The sequence below is a fragment of the Telopea speciosissima genome, chromosome 1 (assembly GCF_018873765.1).
Source record: "Telopea speciosissima isolate NSW1024214 ecotype Mountain lineage chromosome 1, Tspe_v1, whole genome shotgun sequence".
NCBI lineage: Eukaryota > Viridiplantae > Streptophyta > Magnoliopsida > Proteales > Proteaceae > Telopea > Telopea speciosissima.
The window spans coordinates 3,443,436-3,465,098 of record NC_057916.1 but is presented as its reverse complement, the minus strand read 5'-3'; the positions used below and the strand labels follow the sequence as shown (position 1 = coordinate 3,465,098).

At 39.2% G+C, this 21,663-nt stretch overlaps 1 protein-coding gene across 2 annotated transcripts in view; it reads right to left on the bottom strand.

The window, feature by feature from the left end:
* The window catches only part of LOC122665308, a 49,594-nt gene that overhangs the window by 7,586 nt on the left and 20,345 nt on the right, over positions 1–21,663 (bottom strand). For both annotated transcript variants that reach the window (XM_043861427.1, XM_043861432.1), the window contains 6 exons: positions 21,019–21,170; positions 13,690–13,760; positions 13,285–13,485; positions 13,135–13,173; positions 6,686–6,793; positions 112–201 (listed from right to left, as the gene is read on the bottom strand). In XM_043861427.1, coding sequence (XP_043717362.1) covers positions 112–201; positions 6,686–6,793; positions 13,135–13,173; positions 13,285–13,485; positions 13,690–13,760; positions 21,019–21,170 — 661 coding nt within the window. The remainder of the gene's footprint in view (positions 1–111; positions 202–6,685; positions 6,794–13,134; positions 13,174–13,284; positions 13,486–13,689; positions 13,761–21,018; positions 21,171–21,663) is intronic.

Genomic DNA, 21,663 nt, shown 5'->3' with positions numbered 1-21,663 from the left:
AATTGAAAAAAATGAAAGAGCATTTCAAGCATGCCTTGGCATCTTTACTTACAAGTAATAATTAGTTACTTGATTGATCACAAAAATAGGAAAGAGAGCATTTCCCCTTACCTTGTGCAATTCAATTAAATTACTCCGTGATATTATGATTCTCCTGTCATCTTCAATTTGTTTATTGAATGTTCTGAGTAGTTCCTCTTCCTGCAAAATGAAGAAAACAAAATATTTAATACATTGATTACTGACAAGCATATCTTGCTCCTAAGTGAAACCCTTTTGGCAGGAGAATGATATTGAGAGTGATGAAGTCCACCAAAAGGTTTAAAGGAATCTAGTTCCAAAAGAGTCTATAAATCCAAAGAGAAATAGCACAAAGCTTGAGAGAAAATCGTTTTACTCATTGATAAGGTCAAGTCTGTGAACAGACGCTTATAAAAGTGATCTGTAAAAATACATATACGGTTCAAAGGATCCACTTTCAAAAGAGTCCATATATCCATACAGAAATAGGCAATACCAATGCAAATCTAACTCAAGCTAGAAAACTAGAAGAGTGATATGCAAAAGACAGAATATTCAGAAACAAAAAAATAATTGAGCAAGTTCATATTTTAGGACACAAGGAGAACATGTATCTCTCGCAAAGGACTGATCAGAATCAAGTGATCTATTTGACAGACTACTGATCTGCAGAATTTCACAGAAATCTGAGAACAGGAAAGGTGCATGTAGGTCAATCCTATTCTACCAGGAAAATAAAGCACAGAACTAGAACCTGGAGTTCTGGATTCTAGTTAACCAGATTCAGTAATTGGACAAAGAATTTGGAAATAATTAAACAGGAACTGGAGTGTCAAATTTGAAGAAGTTCTATGAAGTAACAAGAGAGACAGAGATAGAAAGCAAGCTGTATATAGAGCTAGAACATGAGTACCACTATGGTTCAAAATTTTCAATAGAAATGACTGAAATTTTGCAAAATATTTCTATTTCGAGAAGCCTCGAAATGAAACTGGGGTCGACTCTGAAGGCATACCAGATTTTGACCAAAATGATTTCGACCAAAATATTGGCATTTCAGCCAAAATTTAAGTCATTTTGATTCAGTTCAGCAAAACTCCCAAGATTTTGCCCCCTTTTGACTGAAAACTCTAGAACTACCAGCAAACCTCAATTTTTTGGTGAAGTGCTTCATTTTACTACTGAATCAAAAATTAATGGTCAACTTTGGAACATCCACTTCAACATTTGGATGGGTTGAAGCGTCATTTGGCCAAATTTCCTCAAATTTCAAAATTTTCACCTACAGAGCTGTTGTGGTGGACTTTGAGAAATTCCTTCAGGATCTGAAACCAAACTACCATTTTGGGAATGTGTTCTTACTTCTTACAAACTAAATGTTCAAATATGTTTAGAGATGTTTAATCAGGGTTTCCCAGAAGTTTTGAGCCAAAATACAGCCATTTAACCACCAAAATAGCCAACCGAAATGTATCAGAATGACGTTCCTACCAAGATCGAAACCGAAGTCAAAACCGAAATCTTGAACTATGAATACCACTGGCTACAAGAAGTCATGAAGTAATAATAAGTAGGAAGGGAAAGTATAGAAGAAGGAATCAGATCTAGAAGGAATAGACAAGAGAAATAGCCGGTCAAATCTGGATAGAAGCCACGTATGCACAGCTCAATAACTCAAAAACTCTGAAGAAAACTCAAAATTCTGCACTCAAATCATGCTTAATTGATGGGGGTTGTATACATACATACATATACATATACATATATAGCATTTGAAAATTCCTAATCAACTCATGTTTGGAATTAAAATCACTCTCTCACATTGGCTTCATAAACTCAAATCTGGACTCTAATATGTATCCTATTCTAATCTCGTGTCCAGACCTCACCCCGCCCCCCCTCCCCCCATTTTATTTGGCTTATAAATTAGGCACATTACAAAAAAATAACCCAAAAACAAGTGGCCCAAGGCCCATAGAACCCATCCATGGTCCAAATTTGGACCCTTCCTAAGCCCAATTGGGCAGTCTTGACCAAGGTTCAAGTATCCTACCATGTCCGCAAATACTAACTGATATGTATCGTATCTTTAAGGTACCGATACAATACGGAACTGATACGATACCTAAAAATATATATCGACTATATCGGGTTGATACATGACCCAATAGGGTCAATAATCGATATGCTAGATACATCTCTTTTAAACTACAGAATACGATCTGTGACTGACAAACACATATCAAGAGTTCATGTAAGGCATTCTAATATAATATAATATATATATATTTGTTGCAAAATCAACTTGATTCCTTGATTCTACTGAAAAAAGTGACTCATCCGCAAAAGGCTTCAGCTTTGGAAGGACAAATTTCTTTCCTACGCTGGTAGGATTGAGTTGATAAGATCAATTCTTTAATCCTCCTACATCTACTGGTGTGGCATCTATGGGCTTCTTAAATCCACCATCAAAGTCATGGAATCATTATTTTGTGCTTTCCTCTGGAAAGGAAAAAAATCCTCCTAATTCCTCCACTCGATTAGCTGGGCTGCCACTTGTCTCCCTAAAGTGGAGGTAGGTCTTGGTCTGCACCGAATCTGTGACACTAATATTGTGGGCATCCTCAAATTGATATGGAAAATCTGCTCTAAGTATGATTCTGTCTGGGTTAACTAGGTCAATTCCTACCTTCTCAACCTTCTCAAAAAAGACTCCATCTGGACAGTTCCTCAACCAGCTGATTCCTCTTGGGTCTGGCGCAAAATCCTTTTCCTCCGTCCCTTGGCCCTACCTCCTCCGTGATCGCTGATGGGACTACCACCTCCCTCTGGCTCAATCCCTAGCATCCCTTGCCAATTCGGTTCTTCTGGTATCCCTAAATTTGCCCTGGCTTCCACTATAGTCAATCATGGCTCTTGGTCCCCTCCCCCCCCTTGTCTCACCAAGGTTTGGGCCTCTCTGCCCCCTCCCCCATCCCTCTCCTTCGGATAAGGTGTCTTGGCTCCCCTACCCTAATTGTCTCTTCAACTCCAATTCTGCTTGGGACTTTGTTACGCTAGATGCCCCCACTGTTCCCTGGCATAAACTTCTTTGGTTTAAAGCTCACATCCTCCGCCACAGTTTCATGATTTGGAGAACCCTTAACCATTGCCTCCCCATCCAATCCTTTCTCCTTCATCGCCAGTTCCCTGCTTCCCCCTCCTGTATCCTTTGTTGGAATGGTCATAAGGACATCGATCACCTTTTCTTCTCTTGCCCCTTTGCCTCTTCTGTTTGGAAAAAATCTTTAGATACCAATTGGTCCCGTAGTAGGAGACCTCTACCCTTCTGATGTAGATCGAAGCACGAAGAAGAAAATAACTAAAATAAAATTCAGGAGAAGTTACTGTTCATGCTGTTCACGTGAATAGTGCTACGGGCCCACCTTGACAGCTGGCTTATAGGAGGATTGTTGAGATTCTTTTCACTCTTCTAATTTGATTAGTTTCTATTTTTAAATTTAGAAAGAATATTTCATTGCAATAGTCTTAGATAGTTTATAATTTAGAATTAAGAAAGTAGGCTTAGCTTTTATTTAGAAGATTCAATTTAGTTTCTGTTTTTATGCAATATTTATTTTCTAAATATTTGTTTCTAGTTATGTTAAGTTTCAATTTCTTTTGTTACTTGAGGAGCACTTCTACACCCAACCGAACCATATTCCTGCTGAGTTTTGTGACTGCAACTGAGTGCAATCGACTGCTGCTGAAGACCAGAAGTGATTCCCAATCAAGCTCTTGACTGATTGTTGCTGACCATCACCAGAGAAGGATCAAGGTGCACCCCTGCAGATCAGTTTTCTGTCATGTTCCTCCTGCAACATCGAGCCACCTTTTCTTTGAAGCCTGGAGTTTGTTTCACCAGGGTTTTTGAGGATTGAACCAGACCATTGACTCCAGTTTGAGCCCTTGTGATGCTGGCTGGATTGTCCTGCAGCCTTAACCTTCTAATTTCATCATCATCTCAGATCTCCTCTGCTGGACATCATAACTGAACCAAATTTTTAACCAAGGATCCTTTTAGCAACCCCTACCCTCGCAACCCAAGTTTGATCATCCTCGCATGTCTGGTTTGGCTGGAAACCCTAAGTTTCTAATTCTGTTTCTGCTCCAATTTGGTATTTTTGTGGGTTTTTGGGACTAGTTACCTAGTCTTACATTACCTTCTCTAGGGAGTGGCTTTGGATGGACATGACATTCTGTGGCAGCACAGCCAGCACTATTTGTGATATCGCAGGTAAGCTTGTGTTTGGGGCCATTATCTCTCACATTTGGATGGAGCGGAATCTTCGAAGATGAGCCATCTTCTTTAATGTTAGCTCCAGACTTCACATGTTACCACATGGTCCTCTTATTGATTCCTCAAGGAACAGGCGTATTGTTGTCTCCTGGGGTTTACCTATTTCTCTTTTTCAGCTTCCTACTCATTCCTCCTAGGGCTTGAGGCATTGAATAGCTCCCCCCCCCCCGCCTTTTTCCTTCCCCTTCTTGGGGTTTTGGTAACGAATTATTTATTCACCCAAAAAAAAGGTGACTCTAGTAGTGTTAATTTCATCATCATCTAGAGCAGTTATCTATCAAAACTGACTCTTTTTTTTGCTAAAATATTGGTTTTTAATGTCTTTTTTGCAATGGACCACTAAATTAGTGAAAAACAAGCTGAATGATTGCATCAATTTTTATTTTTATTTTTGCAATGATGTGAGCATTTAAACCCTAAATCTTTTCCAAACTGAAATTGATATCTTTTTTGGTATTAAAACATGTAACAAACCTCATCCCTTATACATAATCAAATGAATGTACCCGTACTTTGTTCTCCTTTTTAAACATGATATATTTTACATATTACATATTTTTAGTGTTCATGTATCCTAAGCATTTCCATACGTTTCTTTACCATTTCCATAGGTAGCTTTAGCATAACTTACGTCTCTCCATTATGATACCATCATAGTTGTCAAGGCAGCTAGGCGACCCAAGGCGGTCGAGGGGGACGGGGGGAACCAAGGCACCACAAACAAGGCATGTAGGAGCCATCTAGGTGACACCTTGACAACTATGGATACGGTACGTCTCTTAAAATCACCCTTCCAATACGATAGCCGATACCGATACTTTAAACCTTGGTCTTGACTGCATCACAAATCCTAAGAGAAAATCACTTCATACATTGATAAATTCATGTATGGGTCTATACCTACATACACTTTCTTGCCAACACAAAAAAGTATACTTAATAAAATCCACATGCCCACAACTAACATGAAATCTGTGGCATTTATAGAAGCTCTAAGAGCTATAACCTTTTAAAACTAATTATGATACTGCTGTACAAAAACAATTTCTACGGGACATAACATCTAGCCTACCTAACCAAAAAAAAACCCCTTTATCCATACATGTTACTCAAATAATGACACTTAATAATAAAAGCATCAAACCCCAAAGTGCCCCCTAATCTGGCCTGCAACATAGTATGTTAGGCTATGATTCTTGTTGCCATTAAACTTCAAATCCCCCTCATAATGTCTTGGCTTTCTAAAATTATGAAGGGAAAAAGAAGCCCACGACGCCAGTGTACAGATTCCTGCGCACACCCTCTCACATCCTACCCATGGAACCCACACTCACCCTATCCTTATTAAACACCCCCTATTGGACGATTTGATCAACCATCCCCTTCATTGGTTGGAAACTGCACTATGGCATCGTAGTGATCCCTCTTCCAATCATGAATAAATGTTTGACCATGCAAGTTTTTTAGCATGAACTGAATCAGATCTGATGGCTGGCATGTCGCCAACAAACACTCTGAGTTCGGGAATAGTTGAGACAGATTACGAACACCAGCGTTCGATAATCACCCATTTGGTGCAAGGTTCAAGTGCAATGATGAGCAAGATACATTTTTTTTTTTTGGGGGGGGGGGGGTGTTACAACCTTTCCTCCCTCCCTACCCTTCCTCCCCTCCACCAACTCAACATGCAGTTGAAGGCAAGATTTGATCCCAGGAGGTGACGACAAGCCACAGCCCTTTCCAGCTGTACTGGCTGGGATTTTCATGAACATGCACAGTTGTAATCAGTATATTTTGAGTGGGATGGTACAGTTTTTTATTATGGTTAAGGGAATGGTTCTCTTCCAAGTTCCAAGTGGTCTGATAATCAAACATAGCTTTGTTTATGGTGAACAGGTCCCGTATCTTATTCTTTTTCAATTTTCTACAATTCTTTTGGGCCCATTACCAGCAAGTTTTGTATATCTGCCATCATCACGATGATTTGGTGAGAGCAAGGGTAAACAGGGGAGTCCTTGTATCTAAACGTTTATCCGGCTTATCCCTTTCATGGGTCCTTATAGACTTTGGATTATCTTCTTCTTGTTGTATACTATGATGTGCACTATATTTTTCTCCTGGCAATAGAAATTTAATTGTTATCTAACAACGGGGAAAAAAAGGTACTACTCCCACGCACTAGTGCACTACCATCTAACAAAGTTGGAAGAATCACATATTCTAATGGGTTTGTTGAAAAAAGAGGAGCAAAAACAAGATGTGACAGTTTTCAATGTCATTTAACAATGAGTGTTCTAAAAAAAAATTTGTACACTACATATTTACCTTTGGAGGATGAAGACAGTAAACATTATTGAAAAGCTTATATAAATCATTATCCTGCGATGTTTTTGTTGCTTTCAATCCCTCCGTAAGTCGTTTCAAGGAGAGAGGCTGTGAATAAAAAATGAAGATATAATGTTCAGAGCTAAAAAGAAAATAAGTGAAAAAAAATAACAATTCCAAATGATGTTCACAGGGCACCTACATAATACTAAAAACTACAGAAACTTAGAATACTAACGACTAATAAAATTCAATTTGGCAGAACAATTCATTCTTAAAGACATGATGCAGAAGTATGATGTGTAGCTAAAAATAAATTAGAAGCTATGTATGATGTGTAGCTAAAAATAATTTTTGTACTTGCTGTTTTGTTTTCCAATTATTACTTCAATTAAGAGAAAGAAAGAGAAATTAGAAACTATGTTCCCCAGATAAAGCAAGGGCATAGCATATCCTTCAGCATTTCACACAAAATTTACAATGAAAAAGAAGTATCTAACTCAATAGAGCATCAATTTGAAGTATCGAGGTAACATAGAATATAAACAAACATCCTAACTGTTCCAAGGAAAAGCAATACAATTATAAAGAGCGTCCCAGTGCACGAGGCTTCCGCCACGCAGGGTCTAGGAGGGGCAAATGTACGCAGCCTTACCCCCTGCTTCGCAGGAGAGGCTGTTTCCAAGTGAGAAGCAATACAATTATATACAACCAAAATAGGCGACAGTCTTGGCCTCCTCAAGCAAGCTCAGTTAGGCTACCTAACCAAATATACGAGATGTCACTACTTGTACATGGTAGATGCTAACCAGACCAAATTAAAATTATATTTAGTAAATGTCACCACTTGTACATGGTAATTACTAATGCTTCTATGTATAGCATCCACTATAAGCTAATTCCGGTAATAAAGCTAAGCATATTTAAGATTTAGAAGTTCAGGATAGCAGTGAAGTAACACAAACAACTTATCAAAAAAAAAAAAAAAATTAAAGGAAGAGGTCAAACAAGGAAAATGTGGAGACAAACAAGGAAAGTGGGACTTTGAAGGAGACACCAATGTGATGTGGAACAAGATGATGACTTGTATTAAGAGAGTTGCCAAAGAAGTTCTAGGGGAAGCAAAGGGTTGGCATCAGGGCCATAGGGAGACTTGGTGGTGGGATGAGGAAGTCCAAGCAGCCATCAAGACCAAGAAAGAGATGTTTAAGACTTGGCAACGGACTAAAGAAACAGAAGATAAAATAAGGTATACTGAGGCCAGAAATGAGGCTAAGAAGTTGGTAGGAATGGCTAGAGCGAGGAAATATGAGGAGCTATATAGTCATCTAAACACAAAGGAAGGGGAAAAAATTATTTATAAAATAGCTAAAAGAGTGAAAGGAAGAGTAGAAATTTCGACCAGGTGAGATGTATCAAAGGGGAGGATGGAAGAGTGTTGGTAAGGGATGAGTATATCTGTGAAAATCTGAATGGAGATCTCATTATTGCCTATTCTAGCGAAACCACCCATCAGAGCCATCGTTAACCATTGATCCTTAAGGCGTATTCTCAAAACACCTATATCTACTGCTGTGGCATTATGAGGAGATGGGATGAGTATATCTGTGAAAATCTGAATGGAGATAGTTCGAATATGACCGAACTGGTTAACTGCATTAATCATCAAGACATCACACATCATAGACATGTATGAAAGGTTAGTGTAGCGGAAGTTAAAGAAGCACTATGAAAGATGAAAGTAGGCAAGACACCAGGCCCGGATGAGATCCCAATTGAAGTGTGGAAGGCCCTAGGAGTACGTGGAGTATATTGGTTAACCAAGTTATAGGATGATCTCCAAAGCTGCAATAACTATAGAAGCATAAAACTAATGAGTCATACTATGAAACTTTGGGAGAAGGTTATTGAAGCTCGTCTGAGAAAAGAGACTCATATCTCAAAGAATCAATTTGATTTTATGCCAGGTGATCTCCATATGGTCTTTATTGACCAGGAGAAAGTCTATGACAGAGTTCCAACAGATTTAATCCGGCATGTTCTTATGAAGAAAGGAGTGTCAACTGTCAAGTAAATATATAGATTTAATTAAAGATATGTATGAGGGTGTGGTGACTAATGTGAGATTTGTGGGGAGCCAGGGCAAGGAATTCCCAATTACGGTTGTGTTACATCATGGATCAGCCCTAAGCCCTTATTTATTTGCGCTTACATTGATGAATTAACCAAGCACATCCAAGATGAGGTTCTGTGGTATATGCTCTTCGTCGATGATATCGTTTTGGTGGATGAGACAAAAGCAAGGATCGACCCTGGAAACAAGAAGCTTTAAGATTAGTAGATCAAAGACGAAGAATATGATGTGCAACTTCAGTCACACTAAGGCATGGTGAAAATTAAGGAGAGAGATACCGCCAAGTAACTATTTCAGATATTTGGGGTCTATCATACACAAAGAATGTGACATAGATGATGATGTTTCACAAAGAAATAAAGTGGGATGGATGAAGTGGAGAGATGTGACCGGAGAACTATGTGACCAACACATTCCTTTAAAGCTTAAAGGAAAGTTCTATAGGACTGTTGTCTGACATATCATGAATGGGGCGGAATATTGGGTAGTTAAGAAGTGCCGTATAGCGAAGCTGTGTTGCAGAGATGAGGATGTTAAGATGTATGCGCGGCAAAACTAGGAAGGATAAAGTGAGAAACGAACGTATTAGAGCTGATGTGGGGGTTGCCCCGATTAGCGACAAGCTTCGAGAATGTCGTCTGAGGTGGTTTGGCCATGTGCAACGGAGGCCTGGGGATCCCCAGTAAGGAGGAGTGATCAGATTCCGATTGAAGGAGCTAAAGGAGCTAGGGGTAGGCCTAAAATGACCATAAGTGAGGTTGTGAAGAATGACATGCATAGTCTGGGTCTTGTGCCAAATATGACCTCAAATAGAGCCTCCAAGGATCCACGTTGTCTACACCATATAGCTGGGATTTTTCTTGATGTTATGGGCTATCCACTTTCCTCTTACTTTCTTTTTTTTTTTTCTTTATTCATTTTCCATTTCTCACCTTTTTATCTCATTTCATATTTTTTATTTTGCATTACTCTAATTTTCCTTTTCTTTGTGAGGAGTGAGGATCTCAGTTTTTCCATACGTTGTTTTGAAAGGATCCATGTGGCCAACCACATGTAGTTGCGATAAGGCTGAGTTATTGTTGTTGTTTATTAAAGGCAAAAGGTTTTCTACTCTGCAGAGTAGAGAATCATCTAATCCGCACCCCTAGTTGTGCCACATGTAAGGGTGATGTGGCAATTGCATCCATTGGATATCTAGGAAATGTCATGGTTTGGCAACACACCAAATTTAAGACTAGAATTCAACCATATATCATCCCATGCATCTTTGTATTTTTAGCCATCCACGTATTAGTATGCACCTTCCTAGATTTTTCAAAGCTCTGTTTGCCACTTGGCCAATTCAATTTGGGCTGGAACTTGACATGTGAGTAAAGGACATTGGGCATTTGGGGGCTAACTGTCCACAAAAATTCAGTTGCACTCGGCGTCTTGGCCTGCCAGATGGCAAGATATATGTGTGATTGTGTGCAGAGCAGTCTACTCTGCACAAAGTAGAGATCAATCGCTCTTAATTAAATAACACATATATTTACAAATTTGACAAAACTATAAACATAAAGATCATTTGATTTCTAAATTTACTTTTGCCCTGCTAAACAGATAAACTGATTATAATACCAGCTTCCTAGTAGGATATTAACAGATGGAACCTAATTTCAGCCAATCAGATTCTGTGCCTCCTGACCAGTTGAGTTAATAGCCTAATTGTTACCTAGGCAACATTAACCACCTTGGTACAACTTAGTTGGGTTGCACAGACTAGGAGTCGGCACAAGCAAACCCTAACTCTAGAAAGACAAGCCAAACCCCACCTCAAGTTCGAATATACCCAAATGAAGCCCAACCTGCGTAGGGTTTGGCTCTAAATTGAGACCATCAGGTTTGGATTGATCAGGTTATGTTACGCACTAACACCATACATAAATGAAGCTAACTAGTAACTTCTAATTATTAAAATCAAGCCATGAGTGATGCAGATTCATCACCAAATAGGGCTCTTTGCTTAGGAATAAGTCTAGGGTTGGGTTCTACACATGTTGGACCTTTGATCCCATGGGTTTTCTATGTAATAGGCCACTTTTATGGGTCTAAAATATGGGTAATTAGGTTGCATAAGGCATTCCTTAGTTTTATTTTTATGTAATTAGTGGTCATGTGATCACTTAAGTGATCATGTGACCATGTGATCACTTAAGTGATCATGTGACTTGGTTAAGTGGTCATGTGACTATTTAAGTTGGGCTGGATTAGGACTCTGTAAGTCCAACCTTATTTTGAATCTATTTCATTTGTTATTTCACTTTCCTAATCAGTTCAAGTTACCTAATAGGTTAAGGACTGGGTTACACCTTTCCTTTTTAGTCTAGGAGTCTATTTTTTAGTCTTTTATATAAGGTTGTAAGGGGGGCAAATATTGAACACGAATTTTGATATTAATGAAAAGTTTTTGCTGCTCTACTTCTCAATTGAAGATTTTTGTCTTGTGTTTGATCAAGGCTGGTGGGATCGGTGTTTGATCCGATTGACACCTTGCGGTGGGAAGCCCGGGTGGTTCGTTGGTGGGATTACTGTTTGATCAATCAACACCTTGCGGTGTGAAGCCCGGGCGGTTCTTTTGAAGCTTTCCTTCAAGTTCTTTGAAGATCTCCTTCAAGTTCTAATTAAAGATTCAATTTTTATTCAAGTTTCTCAATCAAACAAGCTGCTGCCAAGGGAATTTCGCAACAGTGAGTTTGAATCATCCCAACCCTAACCTCTCTTCTTCTAATCTTCTAAACCACCAAACCCTAACATCCCCTCCATCTCTGAACATCATCCCATAACCCAAATTCTGCCCAGACCAAAACAGCCATCAAATACCTCCATATTTGGCTTGAATTTCCTTCTCACCCTAAGGAGAACTCAATCCAAAACCCTGCCCTAATTTCCCATCCTAAACCCTAGGTTCCACCATTATTCACTGTTCAAAAACCCAAACCAATAACCCTAAATTGCCGCAATTCCATTCCAGCCCACTTCCAACCATTAAAACTTAACAAGACATTCACTGATAGAGTCCCCTACATCAACTTGACCTAACCCTACCATCAAACACTAGGTCCCATTAAACCCTAACCCTAATTTTACCAAAAACCCTATTTTGACCTAGCCTATTCACATGTTCATAATAGATCCTGGTTGATTGGCTCCTAGTTGGTCTCCTACCAATCTAGGACTACATTAATGAGCTAGGGCTTCAGATTGGTAACTTTTGCCATATAACATGCTATATGGCCTCTACATATATGTTATAATGAAAACTTGAGCATATTTAAATTTTCTGAATCCAAGCTCAACCGAACAGTGTAACCTAGGGCACAACTCAGACCTTAACTGAACTAATGCATCAATATCTTAATAGCATGTTCAACATTCTTTTCTTCGTCATCTCCCTCAGGATCAATATATATTAACAGAATAACAGCATGTTCAACATACATTTGCCCACCCAGACCTTGCAGTAGCGGGAGCCTCGTGCACTGGGGACACTCTTTTTTGCTCAACGTTCGTTTCTTGGTCATCTCCCTCAGGATCCAACACCAGCACTTCAGAAATTGACAGAAGTTAGTTGTAGCACTCTTCTCACCCATTTGTCATAGGATTTTGGTCATTGGATGAATGCTCAATTGACACAACAAGTCGACAACAATATATATTGACCTAATGACCCATCCATATAACTTTGCCTATTCAGATCAACAAATTTTGGCAGAGCATATTATCTTATCTATTAGTTGAATGACTTCTGAAAAGAAATGCTGACACATCATCTAGAGAACCTCCCCCTATACTGGTTTTGGATCAGGAATGGATATTTGAAGCCCTTGTCAACAGAACGATGGCCCTGCAATCACTGTCTGTGTTGACCACAGCTACCCAATGCTCCTCCGCTGCAAAATGATTCACTATAGCAGCAGATAGAGATCCTTATTTTCTTTATAAACCAAAATTTTGCATCTGTATTCTTATTCTCACTGCTTAAATCAACTATATTCAGTTTATCAGTCTATTTCTTGAGACTTCTCAATCCCAGATCATGCTGTCAGCTAAGATGCACATGGTTAAACACAACAATTACAAGCATAAGACACCAAAATCAATTTCATCCAGTGTGACGGATACAATGCATAACCCTATCCACTAACAAGATAGATCAAATTTTAGACAAAAGAGAGCGTTGAAGGGGACAACAGTTTTAACATTAAAAATCAAAAGGAAAATACATAAAAAATGGCAGGAAAAGTTAAATTTATGTAATGACAAAAATGCTTACCAGCTTTCCAAGGTGACTGAAATTAGGTAGTATCATGGTCTGCCAAACAACATAAGAACAAAGCATTAGTAATATCTTATAGGATATCCGAGTGAGACCCAGATCCTGTCATATAGAAAAGTTACTCAATGGAAAAACTTTGAAGCTTACAAATTTTTCTTTCTCCTTCGAACCCGTTCCAGTTTCAACTTTGTTCTGCCCACAAATCAAAACAACAGGGCCAGAGAGTTGGTCAAACATTTCCTCGACCTTACGAACAAAGTCCTTACGTTTTGACTTGGGAACAGCCCTTGACAACCACTGGTAAGAATCTGGAAAATAAATGATAAGGGGTTGCAAAGATGGCAAAACCTGCAAATGAAGGAAAACCAGACTTCAGGTTTCAAGGGATTTCCATAAAAATGCACGAGGACATCACAAGAAGGATCTTACCAAATTTCTAACCTCCCATACATTGAAAAAAAAATGAAGAAGATAACTTGACATCATAAATTCTTTATACTAGATCATTGTACTTCACCTATTTAAATTGGTAGGCCCAGTTGAGCATCTCACCTCACAAAGTGCCTCCATGGCTATGTACCAATCTTCAGACTGTATATCAAGATCATGCTCAATATCCTGAACTGAAAATAAATAAAATTTGATCAGATTTTAGCAACTTAATATAAAGATATTATGTAACAGCAATAAGAAATTTTATTATGACATTTAAAACTGAGCAAGTTAATCATATTTCAATAATTCGAATTTATACAGACAACAAAATATAGAGACATTGGGAAATCTACTTAATATGTGTGCAAAGATGCAATAAATGTATTATCAAGAAAAAGAAAACTCTGCAAATTCAATAAGGAAATTTCCGTGCAAAAATAGTGAAAAAAACAAGTAGCAATGTAGCATGGTATCTTAAAGTCAAAAAGGTAGAAGCTTCATGGCAGATATTAGCTCTATATGTGTAGATGCAATCTCAAAATATAATCACAAGGAATGAAAATATAAAAGGAAAATAACAATTCAATGGTCAAGACTTCATACGAACTCTCCCTCCCTCCGTCTCTCCCATTCAGTCTCAAAAAATGATGAAAAACTTCAACGCCTCAGAAATAGGAGAAAAATGAGGATGATTCAATTAGGATATTATCTGTATAGAATCCTCCTCACATACAAAATCATTCAATATTGATGCGAACACGGGTCGGGACAACCATTATTGGGCCGCTTGTGGGCCCATCCAAAAAATAGAATACCCAAATCAAAGATATAGGGGCAATGCTGTAATTTTCTCGTATTTCAAAAGCAACCACATAAATAGGAGTGGAGTTCTAACATAAGAGAAGCAATTGCTTGAGGGTATTTCTGGAAAAGCAATAAAAGGAAAGGAAATCTTGTAATAAACAAGAATTACAAGAGATATCTCGTCTTCTAACCCCATTGATTCCAGCCAGTTGCACTTCCAATCACCAACTTTCAATCGAATGGTATGATAACTAAGATCAAAGGGTCTTCAGGTTTGGGTCTTACGAGACATAAATCGCCTATGAAAGGGCTTCATAAACCTAAGGTCTGAGAAGGGAAGTAAGGCAGGAGAGATTGAAATCAAACAAGGGTACTGCTGTAGCGCAGAACAGTAACAATAAAGGAGGAGGAGGGAACTCTCGCACAGGACGGGAAGAGAAGAGATGAGAAAGAGAAAGAAAGGGAAGCCCACAACCAGCCAACAGGCCACACAACTATTAGAGATGATTTGAGTAAAGAATATGATTTTTTTTCAAGATTTTTGGTGTTGTTGGGGAGTGCATATGGGATTAGTATTCAAAACCTTATTTCTTCTCCTCTTTTGTTCACTTCTTCCACACTTTTTCTCTCTTCTACCTCACAAGAAAATCGATCACAACTTTTTTCTCTACTCTTCCATCGATCTGATTTCTTCTCTTAACAACACAGTTGCATCCTTTTATCTCAGATCTGATCCCAGATTTGATTATTGGCCTGCTTGCATCTGAGATCCGTAAGCTGGATTTTCAGATTGCATCAAACAGTAATGGCAGGAAAACTAGTAGGGCCTATCAGATCTCAAGGAAACTAATGGTATTGAAGCTAAGGGTAAATATACAAGGTTAAGAACAAGACTTTGATGAGGCCGGCTCAGGTTCTTGTACGAGAACCTGAGCTGAGCTCGGATTTGATTGGCTAGAAGCCATAATTTTAGGGACAGCTCAGTTGTGCTGAAGGCTGACATTTGTTGAAGCACTGACCATTCAGCATTCCTATCTCTCCATCTCACTCAGCTGGAGAGGTAATATTGACAATACTAGAAGGGCCCTTCAAGACCGGACAGCAATCTTTTTGTTATGTGGGTAATCTTCAACGTTTCTGTCCTCACACTAAGGTTTTACTTTACTTCCCCTCACAGCCTGTAATGTGGCAGATTATTATTTGAAGTCCAAATTAACTGGACATACAGTCTAGTGTCTGTGTCATCCTTGACTTATGTGGCAAGTTACAACCCAAAATCCATGTGCCACAATCAACAGGTCAACTTTAATCAGATTTGGACCATAGTTGTCAAGTCAACAAGATGACCCAATGATGTAGTCCTAGGTAGGAGTAATCCCACTAGGAGCCAGGGTAATGGGTTCACCTAACAAGGCTGGCCGATTGGGGCAGCTTAGGCTAAATAGGACAGAAATTAGGGTTAGGGTTAACTAATGGTAATGGGGTTTATAGGGTTTTAATATGCAGGTTTTCAAGGTCTTAATGAACTAGGTTTGAATAAGTTTTTTAAATTTCAGAAATTCTAGGTTTAGGGTTTCGGGTTTTGGGAATGAAGGGGGAGATGAGATTTAGGGTTTAGAGCTGGAATTAGGGCTGGAGCTTAAGGTCGAGTGTTAAGGGCAGTGTAGGGGTGTTTCGGTTGTAATATGGGCAGATTTGGATGGTTGGAATGGTCTGGGTGATTTTTAGGGGTTTAGGTTTTAATAGAGAAGGAAGGGGATTAGGGTTTTGAGTTGTAAGTTGGGGCTGGGATGGCAGTCGAGTGGAGGGTCTGCTGTGAGGGGGTTGTGGTCAGATTTTGGATGAAAATTAATGAAGGATGAGGGCTGGACTGGTTTAAGAATAATTAGGGTATATGAGAATTGATTGGGAGAGTGTAGGTCTAGGTTAGAAGGTGAGAAACAGCAAGGTAGTTGCAGGAAAAATAAATAACTTACTTGTTTTGCAGGGGATCTGAAAACAGCAAGTAGAATCAGCTTGAAGAAGAAAAAGGACCTCCCGATCTACAAGATGCAAGGAGTCGCCGGAGTCCACCAGCCCTCACCCTTGATATGACTCACAAGGGCTCCTTGATATTACCCACAAGGAACACTCTCAAAGAGCAAGCAGCAGCATTCATGGCAGCAGCATAAAGAAACGATTTTTTAAAGCATAATAGGTGGGGGAGCCTCTCCCACGATTCCTTATTAAATAAGAGGCCAAAGGCCTTATTCCTAAATCTATTACAAATCAAATCTCTCACTTAAATCGTGGAGAGGTGGACCAATTTAAAAATAACTTAAAAACTTAAAAGAAAAAGACTTATCTATCCCCAATGACTTAAGACAACTTAAAACAACTTAAATAAAAGAAGATTCCCTACTAGCCAATAGGATATAAGAGCCTCTTAGCCAATAGGATCACTTCACTTAAATTAGACCAATTGAACCAATTGGATGCAACCAATTTAAACTGGTTCAATTAAAAACACAAAATAAAAACTAAGTATAGAAATAAACTAAACTAAGGCTCCTACTAAAACCCTAGGCTTAGGGTGGCTTCTTCAATTCGAGGAGGCTAGGATCTGCATCACGCAAAGCGGTGGAGGGGTGCCTAAGCGCTTAGGCGCCCAAGTGTTATTTTTTATTTCCCCTCTTTTCTAACATTATTTAGTATGCTACAATATACATATATATATATATACCTTAAATCATCAAAAATCAACATTAAGCCACATCAATTCATCAAAAATCAACATTAAGCCATATCAAATCATCAAAATCAACATTGAGTCACATCAAGTCATAAAAAATCAACAATAAGCCACATCAAGTCGTCAAAAATCAACATTAAGTCGCATCAAGTCATAAAAATCAACATTAAGCCACATCAAGTCTTCAATTCTCCTCCCAATGAGATGAGATCTCCCCCTCCCTCTTCCTCCCTCTCCCCCCTGGCTTAATCAATAAATTTGTCCGCCCTTCTCTCTTCGACTTTCTCCAATCTATCCCTTCAGATGATGAGATCCTCAAAGTGATCCTCTCTCACAAGTCTAATTGGACCTCTAGCCTTGATGGTTTTAGTATGGGGATCTTCCTAGCTAGCTGGGAGATCATTAAAGATGACCTCGTCAAAGCCATCCGTAGTTTCTTCTTCAATCCTAGTCAGCTCCCTCGGATCAATCAGACCTTTCTTTGTCTCATCCCCAAAAAAGTGGAGCCTCGTCCTTATCTAACTTCAAACCCATCTCCCTCTATAATCTCCTCTATGAATTCATCATCAAAATTCTTGCTAATCGTCTTCAGCAAGTGGTCACCTCCTTAGCAGAGTTGATAACATCCTCCTTTGCTCGAAAATTATTAGAGGCGTCGATCGCAAATCTCATTCTCTCGCTGCCCTCATGAAAATCGATATCCAAAAAGCCTTTGATTCCATTCGTTGGGACTTTATCTGTGATGCCAAGTCTCAGAAGTCCTTCCCCCTGCTTTTGTTCGTTGGATCCACTCCTGCATCTCCTCCCCCTTCTTCTTGGTCATCAGTAACGGTTCCCTGGTTAGGTTCTTCCCCTCCAAAGTGGGAATTCGTCAAGGATGTCCTCTCTCCCTTTTTCTCTTCTCCCTTACTCTTGAGATCCTTTCTAGGAGTATTCAATCCAAAACTGCCCAACTCCTCATCTCCCTAATTCCTAAATACAAGGCTTTAAATCTCTCCCATCTTGCCTTTGCGGATGACCTCATGATCTTTTCCAAGGCTGACCCCACTTCCATCTCATCCATTAAGTCTCCCTTCATCTCTTCGAAAGCCTTTCTGGTCTTAGGATCAATCTCTGGAAGTCCACATCATAGTTCAAAATCTCGACGAGATCTCGGAAATCTCGGTAAACTCGAGCTAGTCGAGACGAGATAGCATACGAAACACAAAAATGTCAAATCTCGACCGAGATTTCGAATATTTCAAGAAATCTCGGTGAAATCTTGACCTCCTCAGTACTCATAGAGTCATAGTATTGTATTGTTGGGACTTCGGAGTTAAGAATTGAGTGCTTTTTTTTTCAATTTGAACCTTTAAATATGTTTATTAAGCCTAAAACAAGCTAACCTTAAAGTTTCGGAGCCAAATATGGCCATATGCCCATCGAAACATAATTCCGAAACATTAAAAAAAAAAAATGCACTGTCTCGCCGAGATCTCAGAAAACTCGACCTGGTCGAGACCAAGTTTTAGAACCTTGGTCCATATCTTCCTCTCAGGCAGCGTTCCAGATTCCGATAAGGAGCATCTCCTTCGCCCAACGGGATTTTCTCTTGGTTCCCTTCCAGTCAAATATCTTAGCCTTCCTCTTATTCCTGCCAGGCTGGCTGGTCATCATTGTACCCCTATGCTTGACCTCATCCATAAACGGCTCCAACTATAGAAGGGTAGACTCCTCTCATTCGCTGGTAGGGTTGAATTAATTAGATCCATCCTCCAATCTTCCTACATCTACTAGTGTGGTATCTATGGGCTCCCCAAATCCACAATTAAAGCAATGGAATCCCTCTTTTGTTCCTTCATTTGGAAAGGTAAAGAATGCTCCAAATTCACCCACCCTGTTAACTAGGCTTCTATCTGTCTTCCCAAATCTGAAGGAGGTCTAGGTATTCGTAGGATCCGCGATTCAACATCACGGGCATCCTCAAGCTTATCTTGGAAATATCCTCCAAACATGACTCCATCTGGGTCAATTGGGTCTACTCTTACCTCCTAAAAAATGACTCCCTCTGGTCAGTCCCCTTTCCTACGGATACCTCTTAGGTTTGGCGTAAAATCCCCCTCCTTCGTCCTTTAGCCCTCAGAGCTACCTCCTTCAAGATTGCTAATGGATCATCCATTTCCATCTGGCTAGATCACTGGCACCATTTTGGTGTCCTTTTAAATCATTTAGGAGCCCGCTCTGTCTAGACCTCTGGCATCCCCAAGCATTCCCCTCTGTCTTCTTTTATAACAAACGACATGTGGTCTCCCCCCTCCCCCTTTCCCTCGTGCCTCCCCGGTTTGGGCCTCTCTCCCCCCTCCCCCCCCCCCCCTCTTCCTCCCACTGGGACAAGATCATTTGGAACCCCTCCTCCAATGGCCTCTTAAGTTTTAGATCCGCTTGGGATTTTGTTAAGACCCACGCCCCCCACCATCCTATGGCATAAACTTGTATGGTTCAAAGGTTGCATCCCCCGCCACAGCTTCAATGTCTGGAGAACCATGAACAATTGCCTTCCCACCCAAGCCTTTCTCCTTCACCGGCATATTCCTGTCTTCCCCGCCTGTATCCTTTGCTGGGATGGTATTGAGGACATTAATCATCTCTTTTTCTCTTGCCCATTCACCTCTACTATCTGGAAAAAAGCCCTTTATTCCATCTAGCACCGTAGTAGAAGACCTTTACCCTTCACCCAAGAGTGGCTTTGGGTGGATATGCATTTTCAGGCAATTCTATCTATGACTCGACAAGTAAACTTATGTTTTGGGCGGCTATCTCTCAAATTTGGCTAGAGAGAAATCTTAGAAGATGGACCTCCAACTCTCGTTCTTTCGACAAGAATTGGAAAGCCATCTTCTTTGATGTCAGTTCCAAGCTTCACTTGCTTCGCCTTGGTTCTCTCGAGGACTCTCACACAGGCACATTGTTACTTTTTGGAGTCTTGGTGCTTCTTAATTTCAGCCTCCTAGCCCGCCCCTTTAGGGCTTGTATTGTTCTTGGAAAGGATCATTGTCCTGGTATACCTAGTCTCACATTTGGTTTATATTGTTACTGGAAAATAAGATCATATCTATAAGTAATTAAACCGCTCTCAATTTTGAGAACTTGTTCTCTAAAAAGTTTGACTGGTCAAATGATTTTATTTTTACATGAGACTTTCTGTATTAGGTAAAGCGCAAAACCAACTTTCCAACAAATCAAATTTATATTGAAGGAATAATGTTTCGGTCAAACCTTATTTGGTGTGTGTTAATGCTGTTTAAAATCTCCCTGAATGGAATTAAATTTTTAGACATCAAAACAAAAGATTATTTTGCCGCTCTTTCGGTTTTTAGCGATGCACAATAGGATTTATGAAATTTTTAGATTTGAGAAAAACCCTAACATTTGAAACTTGAAAATCGCACTAACAACCGAAAATTCAGTTTTATTCTTAAACTAGGGAGTTGACTTTTTAGCCTTTTGGAATTTGAATTTTTAACTATTTTTATTAGATTCATTTAGGAGGTGTTTGCTTATTTATGAATAATATCTTAAGTAATGAAGTCATTTACTTAAATGATGTATGGCAAAAATCAGTGTGAAACTTGGTTCAATACCAATAGAAACATAATAAGTGGAATCATATCTGTCACGGAGTCTAGGGACCCAAGGCGTTGGACAAGGTCCAAAATTAAAACGACCAAGACGCCTGAACGCCTAGGCGACGCCTGAACAACTATGAATGGAATAAAAGAATAATAAAAAAATGAAACCAGTGACTTGCACTAAGGCGTCGCCTAGATCCCAAAAAAACCGCTTGGACGCCAAGGCAGGAGCCTAGGCGACTCCTTGACAACTGTGTTTAACAGCAATATAGGAATCTAACTAAATGTGAAAAAGAAGCATACCATGTATCCAATAAATTGAAGGTTGTGCAGCTTGTTCTGTATTTTTCTCATCCTTATCCCCATCTGTTTTGTTTTCAGTATTATCTAATATGACTGCCACTCGATCCCCATTCACCTCATACACTTCCCCACGCTGACCACTTGACAAAGACCTGCATAAGTTTTATTTGCTGATGAAAACATCACAATTAAGAAACCAAGCATATGAAACAGTGCTAACATCCAGAAGAAACGGCTTATTCAAAAATACTGAAGACAATAAGACTACTACAGAAATGTAAATAGTTTCCAAAGGAAATCTGTATAGATTTTACTCGACAAAGAATGATCTGAAAATTTTTAAAAAAAACATATAAGATAAAAAGAAGCCTCTATAAATCTGAAATCTGAAAAAGAAGGTGTAGAAGGAATGTATCTGAGAGATGAATTATATGATTCCAAGGTCTTAGTGTTTCCAAGCTTAAAATCAAAGCCAAGATTGAAAAAGTATATATATCTAAAGTTTCGCATACCAAAGGTATGAATTTGTATCATAACTTGCTCTACAGTACTTGCTAAGACAGAGTATGTAAGAATGGCATTTATAATATTTTCACTGAAGGGTTGTCCATCACAGAATCTATCCTGATCACAGTTTCCATTTAT